Source organism: Antedon bifida, chromosome 5 (genome assembly GCF_963402885.1).
Source record: "Antedon bifida chromosome 5, ecAntBifi1.1, whole genome shotgun sequence".
Lineage (NCBI taxonomy): Eukaryota > Metazoa > Echinodermata > Crinoidea > Comatulida > Antedonidae > Antedon > Antedon bifida.
The window spans coordinates 31,456,652-31,482,940 of NC_136230.1; the positions used below are offsets into that span (position 1 = coordinate 31,456,652).

General features: G+C 32.0%; 5 protein-coding genes across 5 annotated transcripts; 2 read left to right on the plus strand and 3 right to left on the minus strand.

The window, feature by feature from the left end:
• Nucleotides 1-411: 411 nt before the first annotated feature.
• Nucleotides 412-4,840, minus strand: LOC144843211 (high mobility group protein 1 homolog). The gene is made up of 5 exons (XM_078699991.1): nucleotides 4,682-4,840; nucleotides 3,312-3,479; nucleotides 2,566-2,723; nucleotides 1,817-1,991; nucleotides 412-1,266 (listed from the first exon to the last, which is right to left on the minus strand). Exons 2-5 carry the CDS (start codon nucleotides 3,441-3,443, stop codon nucleotides 1,078-1,080), a joined length of 654 nt encoding a protein of 217 aa, XP_078556117.1. The 5' UTR covers nucleotides 3,444-3,479; nucleotides 4,682-4,840; the 3' UTR covers nucleotides 412-1,077.
• A 258-nt stretch (nucleotides 4,841-5,098) lies between these two features.
• On the plus strand, nucleotides 5,099-8,193 carry LOC144843212 (histone deacetylase complex subunit SAP30L-like). Its single transcript, XM_078699992.1, has 5 exons — nucleotides 5,099-5,314; nucleotides 5,885-6,073; nucleotides 6,231-6,356; nucleotides 6,591-6,689; nucleotides 7,607-8,193. Exons 2-5 carry the CDS (start codon nucleotides 5,903-5,905, stop codon nucleotides 7,721-7,723), a joined length of 513 nt encoding a protein of 170 aa, XP_078556118.1. The 5' UTR covers nucleotides 5,099-5,314; nucleotides 5,885-5,902; the 3' UTR covers nucleotides 7,724-8,193.
• Nucleotides 8,194-8,245: 52 nt separating this feature from the next.
• On the minus strand, nucleotides 8,246-10,516 carry LOC144843213 (cytochrome c oxidase assembly factor 5-like). The gene is made up of 4 exons (XM_078699993.1): nucleotides 10,431-10,516; nucleotides 9,514-9,617; nucleotides 9,001-9,099; nucleotides 8,246-8,719 (listed from the first exon to the last, which is right to left on the minus strand). Exons 2-4 carry the CDS (start codon nucleotides 9,613-9,615, stop codon nucleotides 8,678-8,680), a joined length of 243 nt encoding a protein of 80 aa, XP_078556119.1. The 5' UTR covers nucleotides 9,616-9,617; nucleotides 10,431-10,516; the 3' UTR covers nucleotides 8,246-8,677.
• A 13-nt stretch (nucleotides 10,517-10,529) lies between these two features.
• LOC144843209 (periodic tryptophan protein 2 homolog) lies at nucleotides 10,530-18,848 on the plus strand. Its single transcript, XM_078699989.1, has 17 exons — nucleotides 10,530-10,629; nucleotides 11,059-11,171; nucleotides 11,383-11,477; nucleotides 11,842-12,085; nucleotides 12,466-12,601; nucleotides 13,158-13,276; nucleotides 13,443-13,586; nucleotides 13,873-14,080; nucleotides 14,699-14,844; nucleotides 15,006-15,153; nucleotides 15,587-15,737; nucleotides 15,984-16,164; nucleotides 16,522-16,669; nucleotides 16,884-17,052; nucleotides 17,232-17,450; nucleotides 17,882-18,107; nucleotides 18,465-18,848. The coding sequence occupies exons 1-17, from the start codon at nucleotides 10,612-10,614 to the stop codon at nucleotides 18,547-18,549; spliced, it is 2,550 nt and encodes an 849-aa protein (XP_078556115.1). The 5' UTR covers nucleotides 10,530-10,611; the 3' UTR covers nucleotides 18,550-18,848.
• LOC144843210 (mitochondria-eating protein-like) lies at nucleotides 18,812-26,095 on the minus strand. The gene is made up of 12 exons (XM_078699990.1): nucleotides 25,931-26,095; nucleotides 25,394-25,499; nucleotides 24,755-24,989; nucleotides 24,050-24,145; nucleotides 22,924-23,058; nucleotides 22,366-22,570; nucleotides 21,638-21,796; nucleotides 21,266-21,441; nucleotides 20,866-20,995; nucleotides 20,472-20,571; nucleotides 20,227-20,254; nucleotides 18,812-19,925 (listed from the first exon to the last, which is right to left on the minus strand). The coding sequence occupies exons 1-11, from the start codon at nucleotides 26,015-26,017 to the stop codon at nucleotides 20,229-20,231; spliced, it is 1,455 nt and encodes a 484-aa protein (XP_078556116.1). The 5' UTR covers nucleotides 26,018-26,095; the 3' UTR covers nucleotides 18,812-19,925; nucleotides 20,227-20,228.
• Nucleotides 26,096-26,289: the final 194 nt, after the last annotated feature.

Sequence of the window (26,289 nt, forward strand, 5' to 3'; positions counted from 1 at the left end):
TATTTGCCAATGTCTATTGATTATCAGGAAAATCAATATATTGGTGACGTCAGAAACGCTTTTAAAATAAGTATTTTCAATATAGGCAGAAATATTTTGCATTTGTTTGGATATTGATATATTTTATGATAGTTTAAATGTATTTAAGGGTAAAACTTAAATCTCTATAATGTTCCGATCTTTGTTTTTGTTGCTTATTTGAATGTATTGTTATAGTTTATTATGTTTAGATTCAACCTGTTAGTGGCGGTTTCATCGCTGTTGGTTGTCAACTGAATAAAATAAATTTCTAAGTATCCGAGTACTTGTATATTTGGTATTTATAGATCAAGAATAATAACTCTTTGAATTAGACACAATGTTGGTATACAACCCAAATTATGTACGTGAAAAGATTGAAAAAACAATAAATACACTAAAACAAAACTTTATTGAGTAAATCTCATTCAAAACCTACATTTAAAAAAAGCAGTATACAAACAGCTATAATAATCAATAAGCGAACATGCTATCGTAAAACAACCTATAAAACAAGATGGCTGTCTAGTTACATGTTTTTGATTTTGTTAAAGTATCTGCTAACTCTTCTCCAAACATGAATAAAATGACATGCTTAACGACGAGCCAACTAGATTTCAGAATTCACACGCGACATTTTTACAATCATTTTTCAAAATATTACTTGTTGGCCATTCTGTACAAACTTTGGACACGGAAAAGAATTTAGAAAATTACAATATTTTCTTTTCCAATACTTGCTTAAATTCATTCATAATACAAGACTAAAATAATTTTATGTAACATTTTAGTGTAAAATATGTAAGCTGGATAAAACCTACAGTAAGCCACAAATGTGCACAATATTCTCAGCCACCTAACAGTTTTTTTTTTATTAAATTTTTTCTTTTTTGCAATCTAAATTGTAACTTTTTCTCATGCACTTTTTATGTACATACATACAAGGAAATCCACATGGCGACATTATCAAGCTTTTTGTTCAGGAATTCTACGAACAGCATGAAGTCAAGGCATGGGCGTTACACCGCCTGGATGCGGACGACGTTTCATTCCATTTATTTACTCTTCATCACTTTCTTCTGAAGATGAGGCTTCATCACTTGATGTCGATTCCTCTTCATCTTCTGAACCCGATTCAGAGTCGTCTTTTTTCTGTTTCTTTGCGCCCTTTGGAGCTGCCTTTTGCTGCGGTTGTACTTTCTGTTGTCCTTGTGGTGATTTTAACGATTTCTTGTATGCCTCCATTGCCTAAAAACAAACCCATAAAACATTTAAAGATATATTGTCCCTCAAAAACATGAAAAATGAAGATTAATAAAATCAGATTTTAAATGGGCCATTTTGTAGTTTTGAAAAAAAATAGTCGCTTAATAAAGTTAATCCGCAGACAAAAAAATTAACAAAATAATGTTTTGACTTGTAGTAAAAATTAAATTAAACCAAAAACCCATTGACTTAGCCAATTTGAATATTTTTTTGCATTAAATCATTCTTTTTTCCAGGTACATATTTTTTTTATTTAATTTTTGGTGAAAGTGAAAAATGATAATGGAACATCAAAATGGCATATTTAACATAAAAAAGTGAAAAAAAAAACCACTTTTTATTAAATAATGATCCTAGCAATCTAGAGATCATATTTTGATATTAAAATAAACAGTGCCTTCAGAAAAAAAAGAGGGCTCACTTTTTCATTTGTGATAATGGAATAAACCAATGTTGAAATAATGAATTCCTTACACTATCCATGTACTATTTAGTGAAATAAAATAAATGTCCATTAAAATGTGTAAATTACCTTCAAGTATCTCTCTTTATCCCTTTGTGCATCTTTGTCATAACTTGCTTTGCGGGCAGGTGTAATACTTCTCCATTTCACAGCCAGTTCTTTGGCAACTGACGCTACGTTCCAGTCGGGATGTAATTCTCGCACTCCGGCTCGCTCATCTTGACTGAACAAGAAGAATGCAGACCTGTTGGAATAATTAAAAAAATGTTATATTGTGAGTTGAGGTCGATAAAGAGAATTTTTATTGATTAACTAAAGTGTTTTTTATATTATTATGTATATCACTATATAATCAGCATTGTTATTTAGTATGAATAAAGAATGAACAAACAATGATACTAAAGCTCTGTCTACACTATCAAACTTAATGTCACAAAATAATGTGATGTGTCCATATATGGACATGATGATGTCATATCACTACCATATTTGGCCATATCACTACCATATTTGGCCATATTACTACCATATTTGGCCATATCACTACCATATTTGGGTACATCACACTTTTTTTGATAGTGCAGACAGAGCTTCAACTCAACACATGTAATTAGAAAGAGAATAGATTGACAGCAAACAGCATTGACAACAAAACAATGCTGAGCATAGGCTTGGTGAAATAGTGACCCCACCCTTTTTACACACATTAGTACCTTATTAAGCCCATGGCATTTTATTCAAATTATAGAATGTAACCAAGCTACTTTAAGAACCTATTATTAGCAAGGTGTGATGTTGAGTCATTTTAACACACTTACAAATTTCTCTTTGGTGCGTTGGGATCCTTCTTTCGTCGTTTACGCCCTTTGCCGACCGTTGGGTTCTCTGGTATATAATCTTTCATTTCACGTCTGTGTCTTTCTTTGTCGTGTTTAGCCAAATTCATAAATGGTTCTTTTTCTGGATCTTCAAGTGCCTATAAAATTGAATATAATCTAATATTATCATACTCTCCTATTTAAACATAGCTCCACTTGGAATGAGCTACATGGTTTGAGATTATTTACATACTGTATATATTTTTTATTCATATTCATTGTTTAATGTATGAAATCCGTTTCAATATAGTACTACACTAAATACAAGACAAAGGTTAAAACAATTTTATATTAAAACGGAGGCTCGTTCACAATGAAATGTGATCTTCCATCCGGCCGTATGAAAGTAATAGTAAATTCAACTACCAAAATGATAAACATAATAGAAAAAAAATTATACATGTTAAGGAAAAAAAGGTATATCAAATTATAATATTAATGGATTAATAGATTTAAAGTTTGATATAAATTAAAACAGAAATGCAAAAAAATATAAAACTCACTAACAAAAATAGGCTTAAATAGTAGAATTAATCAATATTTTTGCTCCACAGTAGAAAAAACTTGTCTTTTTATGTTCTGTATTTGGCTGAATTTATATTGGATATTTCTACCCTTTAACTTGACCATCAACAAATTTCTTGTGATCAAAAGGGTGAACAATACATGTATTTAAACATTCTTACCTTCCATTGAGCGGCACAGCTTTTTGAGAATTGTGCAAACTCCACATGTTCTTTCAATTCCTCTCTGCATTTCTTGACAAAAAAGGCGTAGCCAGACATGGCTCCTTTAGGTTTTCCTGCTTTCTTTCCCATGTTGTATTGAAATTAATTGATAATAAACGGTAAAATCTAAGAAAAAATAGGAAAAAAAAGCATATTTAAATTTTTAAAAATATCCCAATTGACTACCAGACCTGTCATATGGAGCAAGCAAAAACAAAAAGTTTTTTTTAATTTAATTCATCAAAATTAATTTTCTTTTTGAGAAAGAAACTAATATTTCAAACAATTAAATAAAATCTGTCTTTTTACAATATATAATAAAAACAAATATTTAGTTTTCAAGATATCAAAATGCATTGTTTATGGTCCTATGCGTAATCACACTGATACTACAGGTCTCTGTACTATGAAAACACACAACACAAGAATATGCAAATCAGTTGCAGAGCCCATATCTATCAAACATCGAAAATCCGCCATTAAATCGCACGAACATGGAATGTTCGTGAACAGACACGACATTTAATCATTATAAATTCATATGTATACGCCAGAATTTCTCTATTCAATTGCTATCAAAATTATTGAGTATTTTTTGTTAGTATGGTAAGTCAAGATACACTATGCAATGAAGAGATAGACAACACATACATGTTACAGGCTTCAAAATTATAACACGAGAAGACGAAAAACCGGGGTCATAACAAAGCCGAAAACAACACCCGAAAACGTCATTTTTATTCTCATGAATGAAACACCCCTTAAAATCAAACATTTTTACCATGTAGATACCAAACTATTGGTAATTTTCGTCCTGAATAGTTTCTCGTTATTTTTCACCAAAAGTCCTATTCTTTTGCATTGAATTGGCTTCTATATTGCAAGATATAGCCAGGTTTTTGGTAGAAATTCATAGACTGAATAGACATTCATATCGGCGAGGTAGGGGTGTATTTTTAACCATTTATTTCTCGATTCCGTAAGTGAATCTTGAACTAATATTTTGCGAGAGTATTAGTATTGTACATTTAAACCGAAAACTACTAATACTTCTGTCAAACTACAAACATATAAATTTTAAATTAAGAACAATTCCAGTGATAAAGCTCAACAAGGCAATACATCATGGCGAAGACCAGTGTTATGTACTGGGCGCATCTGAATGCCGTTCGGGTATGCTCACTTTAAAATACCAAAATCACTATTGAAAACACAAACTAGCGTCTGAAAACATACTAATCAACTTGGAATATAATTTTTTTATATCACCCAGTACTTTTCTCAACAAGTCTTCGATCGTGCTTTGAAAAATATGCAGTTAAACTTACCTTATTTCTACTTCTCAAGCGTCCAACAACTATGAATACAAAACCATACGGGTATTCTGTATTATAACGCACGGCTATACCCCACGCTACTTATGCAAAACGTAGTACAGAAACATGAGGCAACCAATATGGCAATTTCATTGGTCAATTTAAACAGTGTGGGAACGTTTAACCAATCAGCGCCTAGATATAGCAAACATTTCCGCCACGTGACCATGTAGCGGGAGACAGTGTATTTCTCTGTACTACTGTGTTAAGTTACATACTGATCGAATTCCTATATCAATGCGTTGCTTATTATTATAAAATAGACATATGAAGACACCATTGACAGTCATTTTCAGAATTTTATTTTCTTTATAAAAAATCTTTATAAACCAATACTATAGACAGATTATACTAAATATATTCTACATATTGGTGTAATTACATGGGTCTCCTTTTTATCTTACCATAGAAAATAACTAGCGTTGTATGCCCTGTCTGCTCGAGAGATCGAGCGTGTTGCATATTCATGATTTATCTTTGCACACAAAAACCCAATGATCAACAACACATTTTCTGCAGAAAAAAAATAAAGGTCGACTCGACTAGGAAAAAGCAAAACAGAGTAAAACATTCAATGCATACAAGGTTTGTATACATTTTTGTTGCATATTGATTTATTAGACACGCTCTAATCGTAGTCTGGCTTCTTAAAATATTTATAGGCATTAATTTAGACCTATCAATGGTGAATATGTTAGTAAAAGCTAGGCCTATTCCTTGATTTGAGGGTCGCGGCTGCGGGCTAGAGAGGGTTCAGAAGCAACCGCATCGTTCGCAAGTCTATGGCTACACCCAGCCTACGATTGGTAGGCTTGAATGATCATTTAAGACACTAAAATTGACATGTTGGTAGGATTAGAAAATAATTTAAAAGTTTGCTAGGTAAGCCTATAAAAATAGGAAGAAGTGTCATTACAATTTTTAAAATAACATTTTGTGAAGAAGTCATTATAATGTAATTTAGTTTAGGATTTTTATAAATTGATATATCATACAATTTAAAATATATAAAACATTATTTATAAAATAACTTCTGCTACCTAAGTTTACAATGTGTCATTAAAAAAGAAATAGGTTTGCGATGCTCTCTGGTCTGGTGGTAGTAATTAATATTAATTAATAATTGAAACCTTTTTTTGTTTCAAATGTCTTTAGGCATCCAAAAATAAAATAATGAATGGCTTTAGCACTGAAGATGACATTCACGATGGTGGACATGGTCAAATATGCTGTTTAGTAGACGATGGGGAAAGGTGTAGCAGAGCCGCTGGAAATGCATGTTATAGTAAAAGAATTGCAAAAACAGTTCAACAAAGAAAACTGAAGCTAAACATTGATCATAGTGTGAGTGAAACATAGTACATTGTAACCACTGATTCACACTAAAACATAAATTAACATTTGGGCCTATACTATGCATTTCTACCATTAGCACAAAAATGGCTACATACACACAAACATTTACTGTACTAACATCATCATTTAATTGATTGTTTTTCAGGTGAGGCATATTTACATATGTGACTATCACAAAGCAGTAATTCAGAGCGTACGGAATAAACGCAAGAAACGAGAGAGTGACGAAGAGCGTGGAATATCACCTGACAGAGAGTTTGACGCACCTGAGGCAAGTTATTGCTGGACATTTTTTCAGATTTTTACAAACCTACCAAAATAAAGTTGTCTTGATAAGTTGAGCTAATGTCTTACTGTAATACCTGAGAAAACATTTTTTTTAATTATTATTAAAAAGCATAAGAGTCTTGTACAAGATTTGTTTTTCTTAAGTACAGACTTAACCCAGTATCTCAACCTATTTTAATAAATCTATTTATTACTCATTGTTACTTTTTTTTTCTAGGTTGATTTATTTCAACTGCAAGTGAACACTTTGCGACGTTATAAGCGGCATTTCCGTCTGCAAACTAAACCAGGTCTAAATAAAGCACAACTTACTGAGGTAAATTAAAAATGTTACAATAATTCCATTTAATATACAGCTTATGACACCCTTTTGTCTTCAAGTGTCACTAGCAGCTTTACGTTCCTATATTAATACTCCATAATAATTGTATTTGTATATAAACATAAATCCAAGGGCAAATTACTGGAAAAAATGACAATGCTGTGGGTATCAGTGGCTGGATCTCAATGGAGATACAAAAAAAAAGCGAAAAGCTAAATCAAAACGATAAAGTAAAACAGCCAGAAAAGTTAGCAGGGCTTTCGGGCAACACTAGCCCTTCATCAGTGCAAGTGAAGGAATTTGGATAACATAGTATAAAAACTGGCAAGTGCTGCCTGGGTGGACAGGAATAAACATTATAATATACACATTGTCTGCATTGTTCTGAGGGTCCCTAATGATCAGCTTCAGTTGGATTGTCTACCCTCATAAAATATTGAAATAAATAAATAAGATCTGACGAGGGGAGTACCATTATATCATCTATACTGTACTTCATAAGATCCTATGAGGTGTTAATTTTTACCATGGAGTTTACATATATCACCTGTCTATGCTACTTCATAAGCTCCTCCTATGAGCTGTTTTCATTTTTAGCATCCAGTTATTTCCTCAATGTTTTAATACCAAAATGAGTAAACTGTCTGAATTATCAAGGTTAAAAGACGACCTTCATATTCCCTGTAGTATACAGTACATGTGTGTAATTCAACCCAGTGCTAAAAGGTCAAACCTGCTACTGGTGTACTAACTTATTTCTCGATGGTTGTAGTACAGTAATAGGTTTTTGCTGTATTTCCCCGTGTTTCTAAAGATCTCAGTAGTCAAAATTGTCCATTTATGTGACATGTTATAGACATTAAAATGATTTTAACATTAACACTAACAGTTTTGGATTTATTTTTTATTAGACAGTGGCAAGACATTTCAAGACAATACCAGTTGTTGAGAAAGAAGCTCTGACATTTTTCATATACATGGTGAAGAACAATAAGAGCAGATTTGACCAAAAGCATGACAACAGTTGAGACTGAACTCATTCATTGATGATGTCAATTATTAAATATTTGTGAACTGTTAGGCAACAACATTAAATCCAGATTTTTTTATTTTGGACAATAGAGGGCGACATTGTGAAATTTCAATTCATCATAAAGTGCTTGTGAAAATGATTTCATGATTTTGACACCATAACATAGAATGAACTCTTAAGTGTACATAACTAATTTGTATCCAATAAGCACTGTATATTTTATTTTGGCTGATGAGAGGGGTGACTATTTTGAGTTATTAAGGTAGTGGAATCCACCAAAAAGTGCAAAAAACTACATTGAAAGAATGTACATAATTGTAAGGGAGATATCATGTCATAGGTATCACATTTTTGCTAAAACAGTATTTATATTTGTATAGCAGCAGTAACATCTAAGCTAAAACATAATGTACATTATTTTATCATGAGTGAAATAAATGTTTATAATGTAGTAGTATGGAAAAATTAATTTGTTTTTTATTTATCAAACTAAATAAATTGACAAAACACAGTAATGTTTATTCAAAAAAAGTTTATTTTATCAATACTTGCCCTAGCAGGACTTACAACAAATCGTATGCACTCAAATTGTGAAGATATTAAACCCATCATTTGAATATTTTAATACTTGACAGCCACAATTCTTACCAAACCAATGAGAAAAGAAAATCATGTGGTGGCGATGTGACAGATCACACTTAAACAATATGCATTACAGCAATGTTTGTCTACAGAGAAAAGTATGCTGTATTTCTGAACATTAACATACCAGTGCGGCTGAAAACCATGGAATACTCAACCAATTATAATAAGGACCACAATACAATAGCTTGTGGGTGGTACTTTATCTTGACAACAAGGTGCATACTTAAGTATAAGATAGGTCAGCCTAAGTGTTCTATACAAATGCAATAAATGTCCTCAAATCATGTATGCTAATACAACATTCTTAGTAACCTTTCCTGCCACGAAATCGATTCCTTGTATCAAGCTGAAAATAACCAAAGTAAAATGATGAATAATATACGCTGAGTTACAAATTAAACAGATTATTGTCATATTAAAATATAACAAAGAAAATATTGACTTATTAGGATCATAATAAACTTGAGGATTGAACAAATGACTTGCCTAATTACTTTAATTGATCTCTGTTTCCTGCTTATGTTAAATTATATTCTAGAATCCCAAACTGACATATTTGATGGTTGTCTGTAAATGATATGATACAGTACTTCTCAAGTCAAATAAGAAAATAAAAAGTTAACTTACTAAAGAGCGTTTACATTCAAAGAATGAGTATTGCAAAGCTCTGCAGTGGCTATCTACATCACCGCCTGGTTGTAAGCATTCCTTAGGTGTTTTACCCTCCTGTTGAAAAGAAAACCATACATTACTGTCAATGTAAAGGGTATAAAGAATGGTTTGTTACAACAAAATGATACAGTACATGATGAGTGTTTTATACTAGGAGCCTTCAGTTCTAGTTTCGTCTGTAACTTCATTTGGGGACATTTTGCTAATATTTTGGGGACATTTTGCTAATATTTTGGGGAAATTTTGCTAAAATGTTGAGGACATTTTGCTAAAATGTTGGGGACATTTTGCTAAAATGTTGGGGACATTTTGCTAAAATGTTGGGGACATTTTGCTAAAATGTTGGGGACATTTTGCTAAAATGTTGGGGATATTTTGGATGTGCTTCTTCACTCAGTTCCTTGACTCAGTTATAACAGATTCTACGTCCAGATGACATCCAACAACACAATATTACTCTATGATTACCTTGCGCACACAGTTGCTTTCCAACAAGCATGTTTTTAAGTCTTCCTTTAACCCGGAACAAGGCCGCTTGCTTTCTGGTTTATCCTCATAATATTTTGGCATTCCTGTAGTATTGTGATAAACAAAATCAATTTAAATTCAGTATTTATATTATAATTTAAGCTTATTGTACTACAACGCTAACCATGCCATTAAATGAAATGGTTGCAACAATATTAATATTATTATTATACTACTCTCTAAATAGAATTATTATTTTTTTATTTTTTTTATTTTATATATATTTGTCCTCAAGCTTAACTGGAAACTGAGGAAATTCGGATTAGGCCCTCCACGGACCCACGGCAGCCAGCAGTGCAGCGCCTACCATATCAGCACACCGGGAGACGATCCCCTACTCTTTTCGAATAGTGTACCAAGTTCTTTAACGTGCACTGTTAAGTACACGGGACCAACGGCTTTACATCCCATCCGAAGGATGAGGCAAATGAGAGTAAAGCATCTTGCCTAAGGATGCAATTAGTATGGTACAGATAACCTCGAACACATGCCTATTAATTATTTATTAATTATTAGATTAATGTTGATGATTGCACGTCGGCGTTATGCAGCACATTGTCAATACTCAGTTTATAATTTAACATAATGATTATCATTGAGAAAATGAATATAATACTAGAGGCTACCAGTTATTATTAATCATACAGTCCAGTGATTGTAGTCAGAGTAGTAGTGTAAGTGTATAACTATATGGAATAGCCAGATCAGCCTCTCTCTGCTTTTATCTATAATCATAATATTAGCTAAATACTACTTGATTCGGGCTCCTTATTAGATACAAAACACTTAATATATACAAATCATATCAAATAATCTATAAAAATTGAAATTAATGACTTCATATCTCTCTTTATTACCTAAACTTTCATGTCATGGAGTTTCCAATGTATATGATCAGCAGCAGTTCTAAAACGTCTGGATCTCGAGGCTACCGTTAGTTATCAACAAAAACAACACGTGGGTTTAAACGGTGAACACGAGAAAAACATTGGGGTACATTTAGGCCTAGATTAGGAGGCCTGTAGCCAAAAATAAAAAATGAAATTTTCATTCCAGGTGAGTTAGTATATTAGTGTCTTATGAATATACGTTTAAAACCAATTTAGAATTATTTTGACCACTTTAAAGGTGAGATTATTTTCTAGGCTAGGTCAGTCATTCGAAAGGTGGATGGGAGACAACAGGCAGCAGGATCCAGATCTTTCGTTCCATAGGAAGCTTTGCTTTGAGAGTCGTTTCGTCCTACTAGACCACACTAGGTGATCTGTTGTGCTTGGCTGTCACGTACTATTTGATATTTGTTTAAAAAAATGTAATAATATTGTTCGGTGAATTTAGTTTATTTTTATTTTGTTCTCAAAGAATTTATTTTAGATTTTTTAAATTTTTTTAGAATTAAAATTAAAAAGGAAAAATACTACTCATTTAAAATTTTGAATTAATAAATTATATGAATGAAATGAATGAAAATTAATTTGTTTTCAGTTTTCCAATCTACTAGGAGTGGTATATCGATGTGGTAACCTGAATTTTAGTGGAGATGGTAACAGTGTCTTTAGTCCAGTGGGAAATAAAATCACAAAGTTTGATCTAAAAAAGTGAGTCTTATAATATTTTTTAATTTATTAATAATTATAGTAGAGATATTTATATGATACAATGAAAAGTCTAGTAACAAATATATTTAATGGATTATTTCACTTATTTCACTAAAAATTAACGAAACTAAATTGACTGTTGTGAGGATTTTACAAGAAAACATATGTACAGTACAATACAATGATTACTTTATTTCATATTTTTGTTTAGTAATGCATCACATACATTACCTATTGAAACCAACAAGAACATAAACTATGTGGCAATATCTCCAAATGGAAACACTGCCATCCTTGTTGATGAGGGTAGGTACCAATATATATATATATTGAAATTTAACCTTTTAAATTAATAAATAATATTAAAATAATTAAAATGGTGATTCGACTTAATATTGGTAAAGAGATATAATAAGCATATTTGTACACATGGTGTTTCATATATATAATATAAAATAACTAGAGACTTGAAGGCAATACAAGTTTTACCTTAAAATGAACAAAAGACTGATTGAGGCACTTAATATGTGACCCTTACTTATCATCTCAAGTTAAATAATATAGGCCTAACATAAATTAAGAACTATATCATATGATATTTATAGAAAAAAAATCATTTGAAAAGAAAACATGACAATAATAATAATAGCACATTGTGTTGATGTTATAGATGGAGCAGCGGTACTATGTAGTTTAATCAGCCGTACTATTTTACATCATTTTCACTTTCATAAGAAAGTTGAATGCATCAAGTTCAGTCCTGATGGCAGGAAGTTTGTGGTGCTGAAGGAGAACATTGCTCAAGTGTATCATTCCCCCGGCAACAAGATCAATTTTAATCCTTTTGTTTTACATCGTGTTTATCATGGTGCTTACGATGATACATCATGTGCATGTTGGTCAGATGATTCAAGGTAGGTCAGGGGTCAATGAGTAGGTGAATTAAAGCTGTAGCTTGTTGGATGACATGCTTGCCTACCAATCCTAGACTCTTTGGTTCAAATCCTGTCCCAGATTTAGATTTGTTCTAACAGCTGTTACAGCGGCACTGCAAAAACCTCATGGGTTTCTCATCCTTTAACCATTTAAAAAATGTGTATTTTTGGTAGGGAAATTTATTAAACGACTGAGAGTTTTTAACTAGTAAATTATGCTATTGTCCATACCTATCCTATTGGAAGTTTTGATTTGATCATATTTTTGGTTCACAAATAAAAATAAAATACAAAATTTGATGGTTTAAAGTAATTTTCAGATTTACACTTTATGTTTATTTTGATGTGTTTTTATACAGTGTATTTGCCGTGGGTTCACTTGACATGTCAACGCGTATCTATGCTGCTGAACCAATGGAAAGGCTTAGTATGTTTGCTGTTGGTGGTCACAAGGACGCTATTGTTGGGGTGTTTTTTGAGAAGAATTCTTTGGATGTATCCTATAATTATAGTACATACTTAATATTGCTTATAGTACATGCTTAAATAGTACATGCCTAATATTGCTTATAGTACATGCTTAAATAGTACATGCCTAATAGTGCTTGGTACATGCTTAATATAGTTCATGCTTAATAGTGCTTATAGTACATACTTATACTTAGTGCTTATAGTACATACTTAATAGTGCTTATAGTACATACTTATACTTAGTGTTTATAGTACATACTTAATAGTGCTTATAGTACATACTTAATATAGTATATGCTTAGTGCTTATAGTACATACTTACTGCTTATAGTACATGCTTAATAGTTCTTATAGTACATGCTTAATATTGGTTATAGTACATACTTAAATAGTACATGCTTAAGTGAGTTTATCAGATAAATAGAAAAAAATAAAACAGGAATGCCTATGAAATTAAAATTATTATATAGATATTATAAATATAAAAAAAATAATAAGCTGAACCAACATTTAAAAGTGAAAGGATGTACATCTGGTGAGGTTAACCATGTAAATATTGTAATCCTAAATTGTTTGCTAGATTTACACATGTAGTCGAGATGGTGCAGTTGTTTCTTGGGAATGTAGCGCAGACTTAGAGGATATTAAGACAGCACAGGAGGACCCTATTGATAAAATACGCTACTCAAAATCAGCCAGGTATTGAACTAAATCTTAAATTATTATTGGCATTACAGTACAGATGTTTAAGGGTTGACTAACAATATACTTCATTTTCTCAATCATATGGCAGAATCAGAGATTTTATATTTAAGCAGAGCCAATTTAATACAAAATTTATTATTGTATGTACAATTTTTTTCAGACATTTTTTGAATGAACCAAGCGATATGCGACACCTAACTGCCGTGGATTATCATAAAGAAACTCGTATTTTGGTTTCTGGATTCGCAAATGGTGTCTTTCAAATCCACGAAATGCCAGATTTTAACCCAATACAATCGTTAAGGTAACAATAATTGGAAACATAAGGAGATTATTTTTTTTTTTAAATACTCGAAACATTTCTTAAGTTATATATCAATAGAAATGCCTAATTACACTCACAAAGACTTGTAATAAGACTTTGTTTATGTAGAGCATCTTGTGTATATGTTTGCCTTGTGAATAGGATTGCCACCTTTAAGAAGGATAATTAATGAATTTGCTTATTGTTATCCTTGCCAATTTGCCTACATATATAAAAACCAACAAAACAAATACCATAAATGATTTTGTTTCGTAACTTTTGTTAGTATCGGAGAAAGAGCAATATCTACAATATCGGTGAATATAAGTGGCGATTGGATTGGACTTGGGTGTCATAACGGTGGTGAACTGGTGGTATGGGAGTGGCAAAGTGAATCATTTATAATGAAACAACAAGGACATTACAACAACATGACAAGTGTGGCTTATTCACCTGATGGCCAGTACCTAGCAACAGGAGGTGAAGATGCTAAGGTATTGATCATGCCACATTTAAGGGATTACCATTGGCTTTGGAAAGGATTGGCTTTGAAAGGGATTACCATTGGTTTTGGAAGGGATTACCATTGGTTTTGGAAGCGATTACCATTGGTTTTGGAAAGAATTACCATTGGTTTGGAAGGGATTACCATTGCTTTTGGAAGGGATTACCATTGCTTTTGGAAGGGATTACCATTGGCGTTAGAAGGGATTACGCATTGGCACAGCGAATGAATCACTGCAGTATAAAGCTCTGTCTACACTAGACTAAACTTTATGTGACAAAAACATGTGATGTGCCTATATGGACATGATGATGTCATATCACTACCATATTTGGTCACATCACACCTTTTTTGGTCAAACTAGTTTGATAGTGTAGACAGAGCTTTATTATTCTTTATTTTCTCAAGCAATATTATTATTAGTAATGAAGACAATAATGAGATTGTGTGTATGTATGAGATAACATTTCATTATGCTAACATCCCTCAACAAAAGAAAGAAAATACATACACATGAGATACCTGATAATTAGAAACACATTTATGTAAGATCAACATCTTTTAATTCAACATTAATGTTTTATCTGATGCTTATGTTTGTGTGTAGGTGAAAGTTTGGAGCATGTGTGGGTATTGTTTTGTGACGTTCAGTGAACACACTGCTGGCGTTACTGATGTTGAGTTTAGTAAGAGAGGGCAGGTCATCGTGTCTGCTTCATTGGATGGAACAGTCAGAGCTTTTGATCTTCATAGGTATGTATTTATCTCACTATAATCATTTATCATTATTGAACATGGATTTTGCAAAATTATAGTTAAAATGTGGACACGATCCAAGTATAATCCAACTCCCAACTCCAATTTTTGCCTCCTATGTGCAGCCATATAAACCTATCACCTATTTTTAATTTCAGATACCGAAATTTTAAGACCTTTACATCTCCAAGACCAACACAATTCTCTAGCCTAGCGTTGGATGTGAGTGGGGACATAGTTTGTGCAAGTGCTCAGGACACATTTGAGGTGTTTGTGTGGTCAATGCAAAATGGTAGACTCTTAGAGGTGAGTTTTTTGGGTTTTTTTTTTAAAGAAAATACTGAATTTATTCACAATTACAATTTCAATTATTACAATTTTACAACAACAACACCCAACAGTACACCAAAAAGAAGCGAGTGCTTGTAAGTTTGGTGACTATTATTTAATTGCATGTACATACATACAACAAGTAACAATTATGTAGGCCTACAAAAATGGTAGAAAACATTGGTCGCCCACGGGCGGTCAGCACCTCCGGTGGGACACTCCCCTGTCTGTATCTTTTAGCATATAGATGTTTTTAAAATGATAAAAGGCCTGTGTTTGGACTAGCTGTTGAAGTGGATGGTTTGACGTGGCATTAAATAGGAAAGATGATGAATATAGGTTTATACAAAACATTCCATTCAATGCATTATCTGTACAAATCTATCTGTTTCAAATGCTCTTACCATAGGTGTTGTCTGGACATGAAGGACCCATAGCTAGTATCCACTTCAGCCCAGTAGCAGCGTTGCTAGCAACAGCCTCATGGGATAACACAGTGAAATTATGGGATGTATTTGAAAATAAAGGATCAAGGGAAACACTTCGTTTGTCAACTGATGGTAAGTGACAAATGACAATGTCAAGTATGGTAAAATAGGAATTAAAAGTATAATTAAAACAAGTTGTGCCCAAATATAGTAGTGATATGCCCAAATATGGTAGTGATATGACATCACATATGGGCACATCACATTTTTTGTCACATAAAGTTTGATAGTGTAGACAGATCTTAAGATAAAAAATTTGAACCATGAAACAAATTTTACTGTTATTATTTTCTTATGAGATTAGATTTATTTTTACAGCTCTTTGTGTAGCGTTCAGACCCGATGGTAAGGAATTAGCGGTGGGTACACTAGATTCTCAGATTACATTTTGGGACGTGGAAAATGCAACTCAAACCGGGTCAGTAGAAGGCAAGTTTGATGTTGGTGCTGGGCGCTCAGCATCTCAGTTAGTTACTGCCAAAAAAACAGCTTCTTCTAAGTAAGTAATAGTGGTGTCATTTTCTTTGTTCGGGATGTTTTCTTTTTCTTTACCTAAAATCATCATCATAAACGTGGTATACATAAACAAATATATAATGTACAGTATCATGGGAAAGGCTAAAAAAATTTTTAATTACATGATTATTAAATGTATTGAGATTTGGAGGAACCAGGTAAGAATAAAGTTGAGAGCTAGGATGAGAGCGTGGAACAAGTGAAAGTTATCAACACTTGTAAGAGTACTGAATGATGATCATATGTAAATATCCTTGACTTGTTAATTGTTAATCTATCTTGTATATAATTGTAGTAATTAAACCACAATTAAATACTTATGGTTTCTTTTTGTGCCCAGGTCATTTACAAGTTTATGTTACTCTGCCGATGGTAGATGCATATTGGCGGCAGGAAAATCTAAAAATGTTTGTATCTATAGCGTTGCAGAACAGATGCTGGTGAAGAAGTTTGAGATATCTACTAACATGTCCCTTGACGGTATGCAGGTAAGGATCATACATTGATTTGAACCCAGGATTCTAGAATTTGAAGATGGGCACTTTACCACCACTTTACTCCATTTTTCACATGCTTATTTCTGTTAATATTTTTTATGTACTGATTTGCTTTCGATGTTTTATTAATTTTTTGTGTAGTGATGAAGTTGAATGATAACAAAATGATGTCTGAATTTTAACCATAATAATGTTTAATTCAAAGGAAATGTTGAATCGTCATAAAATGACTGAATTTGGAGCAATGGCCTTGATTGACACGACAGACAATGACAATCAGAGTATAACGTTGCCAGGCGTTACTAAGGGCGACATGAGTTCAAGATTCTATATTCCTGAGGCTAAGGTCTCATGTGTGAGGTTCTCACCCACAGGTTAAAGTTCAACTTTATTTTTAATTCCACCGTTATTTATTGACATGAATATATGAGTTTACTTCTTGATGTTTAAAAAAGATAAAACCAAAGCTACCCTCACATAATATCCCAAACAATGTCAATGTATTTCAGGTTTTTTTTTTATGATTTAAATAATTTTATTTTCTTGTTTTTAGGTCAACAATGGGCAGCTACTACAACTGAAGGTTTACTTGTTTACTCATTGAACAGTAGCTTAACCTTTGACCCATTTGAGTTGTCTGTGAATGTCACACCTGATGCTGTCATGCATGAGTTAAACGAAGGCCAATGGTCATCAGCTCTAATGTTGAGCTTCCGACTCAATGAAGCGAATCTTATTCAGCGTGTAGTAGAGAGTATTCCTGTGCCACAAGGTAAATTCACAATAATATAATAATAATAATTTATTTGGAATCTACACTTCTAAAACAGTGGCACACTTCTTGAATGAAGGTGGGTCTAGAGTAATTAAAATAATGTACTGTGTTAATACATTATGATCCAAACTTTGTCAATCTGTGCTAAATAACCTGCCTCGGATGAGAACAGCACAACATAGACAGTTACAGAGTTAACATGGGGAGATCTTCACCTGCAGTGGGTTAACCAGGGAGTTACAACTCCCTGGTTTAACATGGCTAGAAATGATTATTATTGTGATTATGATCCTGTAATTTCATATCAACTACTGTACTGTATTCTTTGAACATTATTATTACTTTACATAAAACAGACTTTTCTGTAATGTAATATTTTTATATAAATATTAAATATAGTCAGTAACATCCTTTTTACTATTTTTTAGTGAGTGTTGTTTGCCAAGGATTAGCAAATGTTTATGTGCGGAAACTACTAGCTTTTGTAGCAAAACAGTTGGAGAATTCCCACCATGTTGAATTCTATTTAGATTGGTGTCAAGCTTTGTTATTGGAACATGGGCCTAGCATCAAGGTTGACTCAAGCTCTGTTATGGCACTGCTAAGAACACTACAGAAAAGTCTCACGACAAGACGCGATGACTTAAGTAAATTGTACGTTAATTCTAACATTTTGTATAAACTTGATGTATATATATAGTACTAAAATGGGCAATTGTTCAACTATTGCAAAGTAGCTTTGCCTCAGGGAGCTATGTATTTTGTCAGATGTTTGCCCTACTCTGAGTAATAAAAATGGTTAATGCCCTCTACAAGATGTTATGAATACATTATATTTTGGATTTTAAAAATGAAATTAGAGATTGATTAGAGATGAAAAACAGGGTAGGGTCATTGGGAGGGTCTGATGAAGAACAGGGTAGGACCAGGAGAGTCTTTTACTTTGGCATAACTGTGATGTAACAAAGATTGGAAAGAGTTGTACTAATTAGTATATGTGCTTTTTTACAGGTGTGATTCAAACAGTTATACTTTGCAGTACATCATATGTCAGGCTAAAATGCAGAAAGTAGAAGATAAAACTGAAGAAACATAACATTAGTAGATTTCAAATAAATCATTTTTTTAGATGCTAGTAATATATCATTTATATCCACCCTATTCTCTGTACTGTATCTCTTGTATCATGGTAAATTGTGTAATAGTGTCACATATTTATCACATGCTGTATCATGTTTAGGCCTATGATACAGGCATCACAGAATGTGTACAAAAGATACAGTAGAGAATTGGCTACGATATCAGTGGACACTGTTAATGCAGTATTTCAACACTAGACAATAAATGTAACACCAAAATACTGTTTCCACGTTACAAATTTATTCCATTACAAAAATATAATGAGCAACTACACAACTAGTAATACCTTTAAAAACATCACATCAAACTTGTACAATCCTTTATGGATTTTTCTACAAATAATTTGGCAAAATTTATCGAATCATTTCTAAGTACAATCTACTAAAATTACTGGATTAAAATGGAAACTGTTTCCACACACTTTTATTTGATCGATTTGGCTTTCATAAAAAAATGCATATATTACTTGTTAAAAATGGAAATCAGTTGAAACATTTGGATTATGTCAGCTTTGTATGTTGGCTCATAATTCCTTCATGGTAGAATAAACATAATATTATTATTCAAATGCTTTTATGTAATTGTCATCAATTTAAAAAAGTACTTTTGGCACTTTGTATGTACTGTAAGTTCTAGTTTGGTATGTTACAGTAGTAAGCATGGTAATGCATAAACACACACATCTATCATAGAAATGTATAAACATACAAATCTACCATTGTATAAAACATACTGAGAAAACTATGTAATATTTGTATTTCAATAAAAAAAAAAGAATATAACAAGGTTGAAAGTGTTCATTTGGCATAATTTGTAAGGTATTTCATTTGCATAGTTTTAATTAATTGTTTAATTCGACTGCACAAACTGACAAATACTACTGTGTATAATAAATAATAATAAAAGCTTTACACTGTATAATACACTAACAGAATATATATAGAAGCTGTAATATGGAAACTTAATCTGAGTAGTTAAATAACCCGGCTTAAAATGATATACAATCATTCCATAACGTTATAAACAGTTAAAAAGGAGTATGGACGGTATTTTGATTATATTTACAAATGCAAAATAACAATTCTAATATTATATTTACTGTATTTCTTGTATACCACATCAAATTAGACAATATAAGACAGACATGCAAATACAACACTCTAATAACTAATACTGTATGTATTTACTGGAATGTTAAACATGGAATAACATCAATCAAGTTAGTTAACAAGCTTAAGTACTTTCTTAGCAATAATGCCCAAGTCACTGCCACACATGTTGTTATATTTCACTGTGCCAACTTCAGGTTGCATGCAATAGACTTCTCTCAATCTGAAAATAGTACAAATACTTTGTCAACTGTGGTTCTGTCTTCGATTTATCCTACTGTCATATAATCTTGAAAAAAAAGTTTTCATTTGGTTTTTATATTAACTATCTGTATATAATTCTTTACTTTAAACCATTCATGAATATGTAAGTGTGCGATATATTCATGAATGGTTTAACATAGTGAATTATATACATATTGTCATATATAATGTAATTACTGAACGGTTATATCCATTAACATAAATTATAACATTTTGTTTATTAAAAAGTGTTTAGTTAAAATAAACATTTGTATCCTTACCTTTATGATAGATAGGAACCTGTTAGGCCTGAAAAACAAAAGAAATATTTAAAATAAACACTACGTTGTCACATCTGTTAGTCTAAGTCCTTAAATGCAATTTAAGTCTCTTTAAACTTACTTGTTCAAAGAGGATTTTTTAAGAGCGCTTTATAAATGCTTTCAGTGTTACTATTGTCTAAGGATAATCATTTTTTTTGTTATCAAAATAATATAAAAAGACATAAAATAATAATGAAGCTTACTTGGGGTCAAAGCACCGTTACTTCTCCTGCTTGGACTTGGTGATCGACTTCTACTCGGGGTCAAGTTGCGTGTTGGACTGCGACTTCTCCTTGGTGAACCCTAAAGTAATAGCAACATTTTGATTATTATTCTTTTACTAATTTGCTCTCCTATCATTGCATCTACCCTTTAACTACACTATGCCATTGTTTCAAATATATAATTCCAAAGGCAAATTACTGTAAAAATGCTGTAGGTAGCAGTAGCTGGATCTCAATGGAGATACAAAATAAAATAAGCAAAAAACTAAATCAAAACGATAAATTAAAACAGCCAGAAAAATTAGCAGAACTTTCGAGCATATATACATTTTTAATGCAAGTTGAAAGCCCAATTTTTGGGGCTTAAACTTACCAGTGATGCTCCTCTACGGGTGACTGCTTCGCCCTTCAAGAGCACCTTACCACTATGATCCAACAGTGCTGGCCAGATGTAGTGATTCACAAGAGGGGCGGAATACTCTGAATCAAAGCTTCGACGATACCTACAAGATATTGGAAAAAACATAAATGATAATTACCAATGTTCATAAAATTCTGTTATAATTAAAAAACTTAAAGATATTGGAAACATTACATAGATGATAATAACAAATAGCTTATATAGCGCTTTATGCAAAGCCTCAATGCGCTCACAAAATATAATAAAAAGCGGGAAACTAACACAAAAAAACAATGTTCTGAACAATACATATGGGACATATTGTTATGAAGGCATTTATTTTTTTAATTTACAATACCAAAACTTAACTTACTTGAGATCATCAAAAAGTTCAGCCTCCCTGCAGACAGAGACTTCAAGAGGTGATGGAAGTGCCGCCATATTCCAAGCAGTTTTCACAAGTTCCCGTATAAAAGTGATCAATATTTTGAAATCAACCACTGGTGGATACGCAATGGTTGGGTGGTGATTCAGTGAGCTTAGAACTTCCTATACAAAATAAACAGAAATGGTATATAAAAATTTAAAGCATTTATATATAAGCTTCTCAAGATGATGAGTATTGATGGCATTGTTATCAACTACATTACAATTGTTAACTTTATATAAGCAACGAAATATGAAAGATATTAAAATAAAATTACATGCTACAGTAGTTCGATCACAAATGAGATTGTTCCATTACCTGTATGATGCTATGCACGTCCAGCAGCTGACCGTTCCTGTTGATGTAATTCTGGACAGCTTGGTCCAGGGTTTCCAAGCCATCGTGAGTCAACTGCAATGTAGATCTTACTTTTGTACGATACTGTTGAAACGCAAGCTGAGAACATCTAAACGACTCCTGAAACATAATGATTCAATATTGAAAATAATCAGATAAATGAACATATACTTATATTATATTTAGGCCAATTTCTAAGAATAACCATTAAGCAAATTAATTCACTATTCTTCTCAAAGGCAGTCTTGTTAACAATAAAAACACACAAGATAGTGTGTCATGCGTGTTTACATATGGTCCTATTTTTTTAGCAATAGATTAAAAACATTTATGAAAGACATTAAAAAAAACTTACAATAAAACTTTAAAATCACAATACAAAGACAGACAGACAATATTCACAATGTTAAAAAGGAGAGAAAATAAAAGGGAAATTTGGACAGCCTATAACCCTGGGAATCAGAGCATCTTGTTACTACTGCTACTGATTAAAGTAATCAGACAACAAGTCTCTCTACACAATTATATCAAAAAAAGTGTGATGTGCCCAAATATGGTAGTGATATGCTTACATATGGTAGTGATATGACATCATCATGTCCATATATGGGCACATCACATTCTTTTGTCACATAAAGTTTGATAGTGTAGACAAAGCTTTAAGCGCTATATAAGACTACCATTATTACCTTAACACAAGCCATTATAATTCTCTGGTTCATTTCATGGTCCTCACAATGGTTACGCAAGATATCCATAGCGTCCATCCGCTCTTCAGTAAACATGTGACTAAATCTAGTCACAAGATTTGCTTGTCGCACACGTTGGACTACGTCACTGTTACCGGACATCTTACTAGATATAGCTGGTGGTAATGTACTTATGTAATCCATTCTAGAATTAATTTTTTTTTAAACAGATTTTTAACATTTTATGAATCAGTTGATTGAACCAAATATACATTTACTGTAAGTTTTTTAGATTGCTCTGTGAAATTGTTCAAAATTGTATCTAAATATAAATAATCATATAACACTTATATTTATAAATATTTGTTTACATATCTGTATATGTTTGCCATATGAAAATAAAATTATGAATAAGTAATTAGACATCAATAGCCTCTAATGCTTATAAAAGGACTACTATGTAAATATTGAGTTTATTAGGTTTTCACTGCAAATAATAATAATTTGCATAATTTCCCTTCTGACCAATCAGTGCTCTGAATCAACAATCAAACGTACCGGCCAGTAAGAAGAGCCTTCTCTTCCTTGAGAGCTATCAGCTCGTCTCTCATTCGCTGAACTTGTTCATCGTACTCATCTAGAACCCCAACACGCATCTTATAACGTCGCAATTCATCTTCTGCATCTTGCAACCTATGAAAATTAATCAAATAATTGATTTCACCATTGAATATAAAAACAATGAGTATTATATTTCAAAACCTTAAAAACATTTATTTATTTAAGTTCATGCATGAACAATGAACTTAATCACATGATTAAATAATTTCAGCTTAGCATTTAAGAGTTTCACTATTAGTAAACACACAATAATACATTAGTGCCATCACACTAAAGAAAGAAATAAAATACATACAGAAAATAAAATACATAATAATACACCGAATTAAATTAAGAATAAGATTAAGATAGCATATATTAGAGGGCCTCTTCAAGTCAGCTGTAGTACAGCTGTTAGAGCTACCCTTACTCCATGGTAAAACAAAGTTGAATAAATAAATGAATAAATAAGAAATGCAAGCATATCAAACCACCAAAGAACAACGTCAATACCAAGAGAGGCAAATAATTGACCATTTAAAGACAAAATCAATTTAAACAGAGACATGCATGGTCATTACATTGAAAGAAAATAAATTGATTTCCAATACAATAACAAAACAATAGCAAGTGAATTAAGAGCAACACGTCTGTGAATTAATTATTGTGTCTTACTTTTTCAGTTTCGTGAATGGTGTTGTAATAAGTCTGAAGCAACCACGTATAGTAAATAATTGAAAATAATAATCTTACAGATCAATCAAATATTTATATTACATTTAAATCAGTTTTTTAATCATATATTCATTACTCAACAAGCAGATTTTTTAACTACAGCGAATATAATTATGTTGTTCAACATTATGTCTCACGATATTTTTGCATTTATTTTGTTTCATTTTAAATTATTATTTGGATGCACCTTTATCATCAAAGTGTGCCACTGTTGTAAAAGTAAAGTTTCCAATAAATTATTATTATTACACACCATTAAAAAAAATTAGTTTTGTTCAAATAAATGCTATAGAGTGAGCCATTACAAAACATAGTCTATGTTGGTTCTTGAATAAAGTATATTTGTTACCTTTCACGTATTCTTCTAGTACCCTCTTCACTCACTATGGCTTCATCAAGTGACTTGCTTCTTTCTGATTCTATTTTCAGTTTAGAATCTTCCAGCCTTTAATTTTAAATAAACAAAGTTAAACTTTAAGGTAATAGCATAATTATGTAACTTAGTGACTCATTATAAAATTATGTGAACGAAAGGTCATGAGGTCACACGGAAAACGGATGCAAGGAAGTGGAATAGATTGTATTGAACTGAATATATGTTTTAACACTACATGGCCAACCCCTATTAAAGATGTATTGTCCCCCCAAAAACATGAAAAATGAAGATTAATAAAATCACACTTTGAACAGGCCATTTTGTAGTTTTAACAAAGTTAATCAATTCGAGTTCGATAGAAAAAAAACCCCAAAAAATAAGGTTTTCACTTATAAAATGATAAAATAAATGGTTACATTCAACCAAAAACACATTTGACTTTTTTTTCTCTTTAAATTACAGTTTTTTCAGGTAAATCTTTTTTGTTCTAATCCAATTTTTGGTCAAAGTGAATAACTATTTGTGACATTAAAATGTCATATTCAAAAAAACAAATTATATTCAGGGGGACAATATATCTTAAAGTGGACACTTGAATGTGTGGCTGTCTCCTTGGTTACTGTACAGCAATATGAAATGATTGAAGATTTATTTGTCATAAAAATGTGTACTACTCACGCTAAATGCAAATCATGTTTTTCATTTTGAGATTTATTAAGATCATGTTCAAGTTCTGAAAGTTGCGCCTCATACTCAGACTTCATTAACATTATTTGACGTTCTTTGTCAGTCGCCTCGGCAAGTAACTTTAAGCTGCTTGTTGTCGTCAGACCTCCACTCGCTGAGAACCCACCAGCGCCTAGCCATGGAAGTAGATGTGACTTAATAGCGTCACAACCACCATATGCTCCACCTTAATAAACAATCAAACAAATTACTTATGATTATAGGTTAATATATTTTATTATAAAATTAATATAAGAGGAAGGAAAGTATATTAACATGTTTAATTTACAGCAGACTAAGTATGAAGGTTAAAATAAAGCTATTTGTAATCCTCTTAAATTTAATAAAATAAGCACAGAATATTTTGATACTTTTGTTAATTAATTAATTTAAAATTATTATTGAATTATTTTAATTTAAAACTGGATCATCCATTAGGCAAATTTATTATTAGTACAAATTGAAAGCGTTGTCTATTATTATGCGCATGCATATTAATATATTTATTTTTAAAATGCGCGGTTAATCAATTGTGTGAATTTATCCGCTTATGGAGAACAGACTTAAGTAATGTAGTAATATGCCTTGTACCTTCAGAAGCTGTCAGATTCAGTAGCGCAAACAGCTGCGACTGAGTACGAGAAGTTAGCTCCAATATCTCACAACAGCGAGAAACGTTGTCATCGCACGTATTTAACTGGAAAAAAAAATTAAATTATATTTAGTGCACTGATCACAAAAATAAAAAAAATTTAATTATGAAAATAATATTTGCATATTTTTTCCATCCATCCATTTCAATAATACTACTCTAGTATAGGCTAGTCTAATAATTTAAAAACCTACAATACATACATGCACGAGATATTTCACTTATTTCATAAAAACGTAACTTAATTTATTAATATTTATTGAAATATCAATTTTTTATGGACAAAAACAAACCCAAGGATTATTTCTTGTAGGGCGCCCTCTATATACCTACAGCAGTAGGCCTCTCAGAATAGAAGAGTCCAATGGGGGAAGACCGTACTGTAGCTACTCTCCCCTGGCGCCAGGCCTACCCACTAACTACATGTAATAGAGATAAATATTAGTGGGTCGGAAATGAACTTCCCAGGTACCTACCAGATATGTTGAATTCCATCTGACAAGTTTGTCATGAAGCAGAGAAAATATGTTGCTATTTACTAGTCTTCGCAGAGATTCTGCCATTCTAAACAAAATGCCTTGCAACTTCGGAAAAAAACTAAACTAAAAACTTTGCATGCGACGATTAAAAAAACGCGATTAAAAAATCTCCAAGGTGCAAGAGACGCTACGCATGCGCACTCTCGATATATAAATAAACTGAAGGTACGTTAAAAAGCTTTAATCGATTGGTTAAAACCGTTAATGTGATATATAACTAACCAATCAGAAGAACGCTTCTTGACGACTTAACTTTGCGAAGATATGCTTGAATGATCAAAAAGGTCAACAAAGAG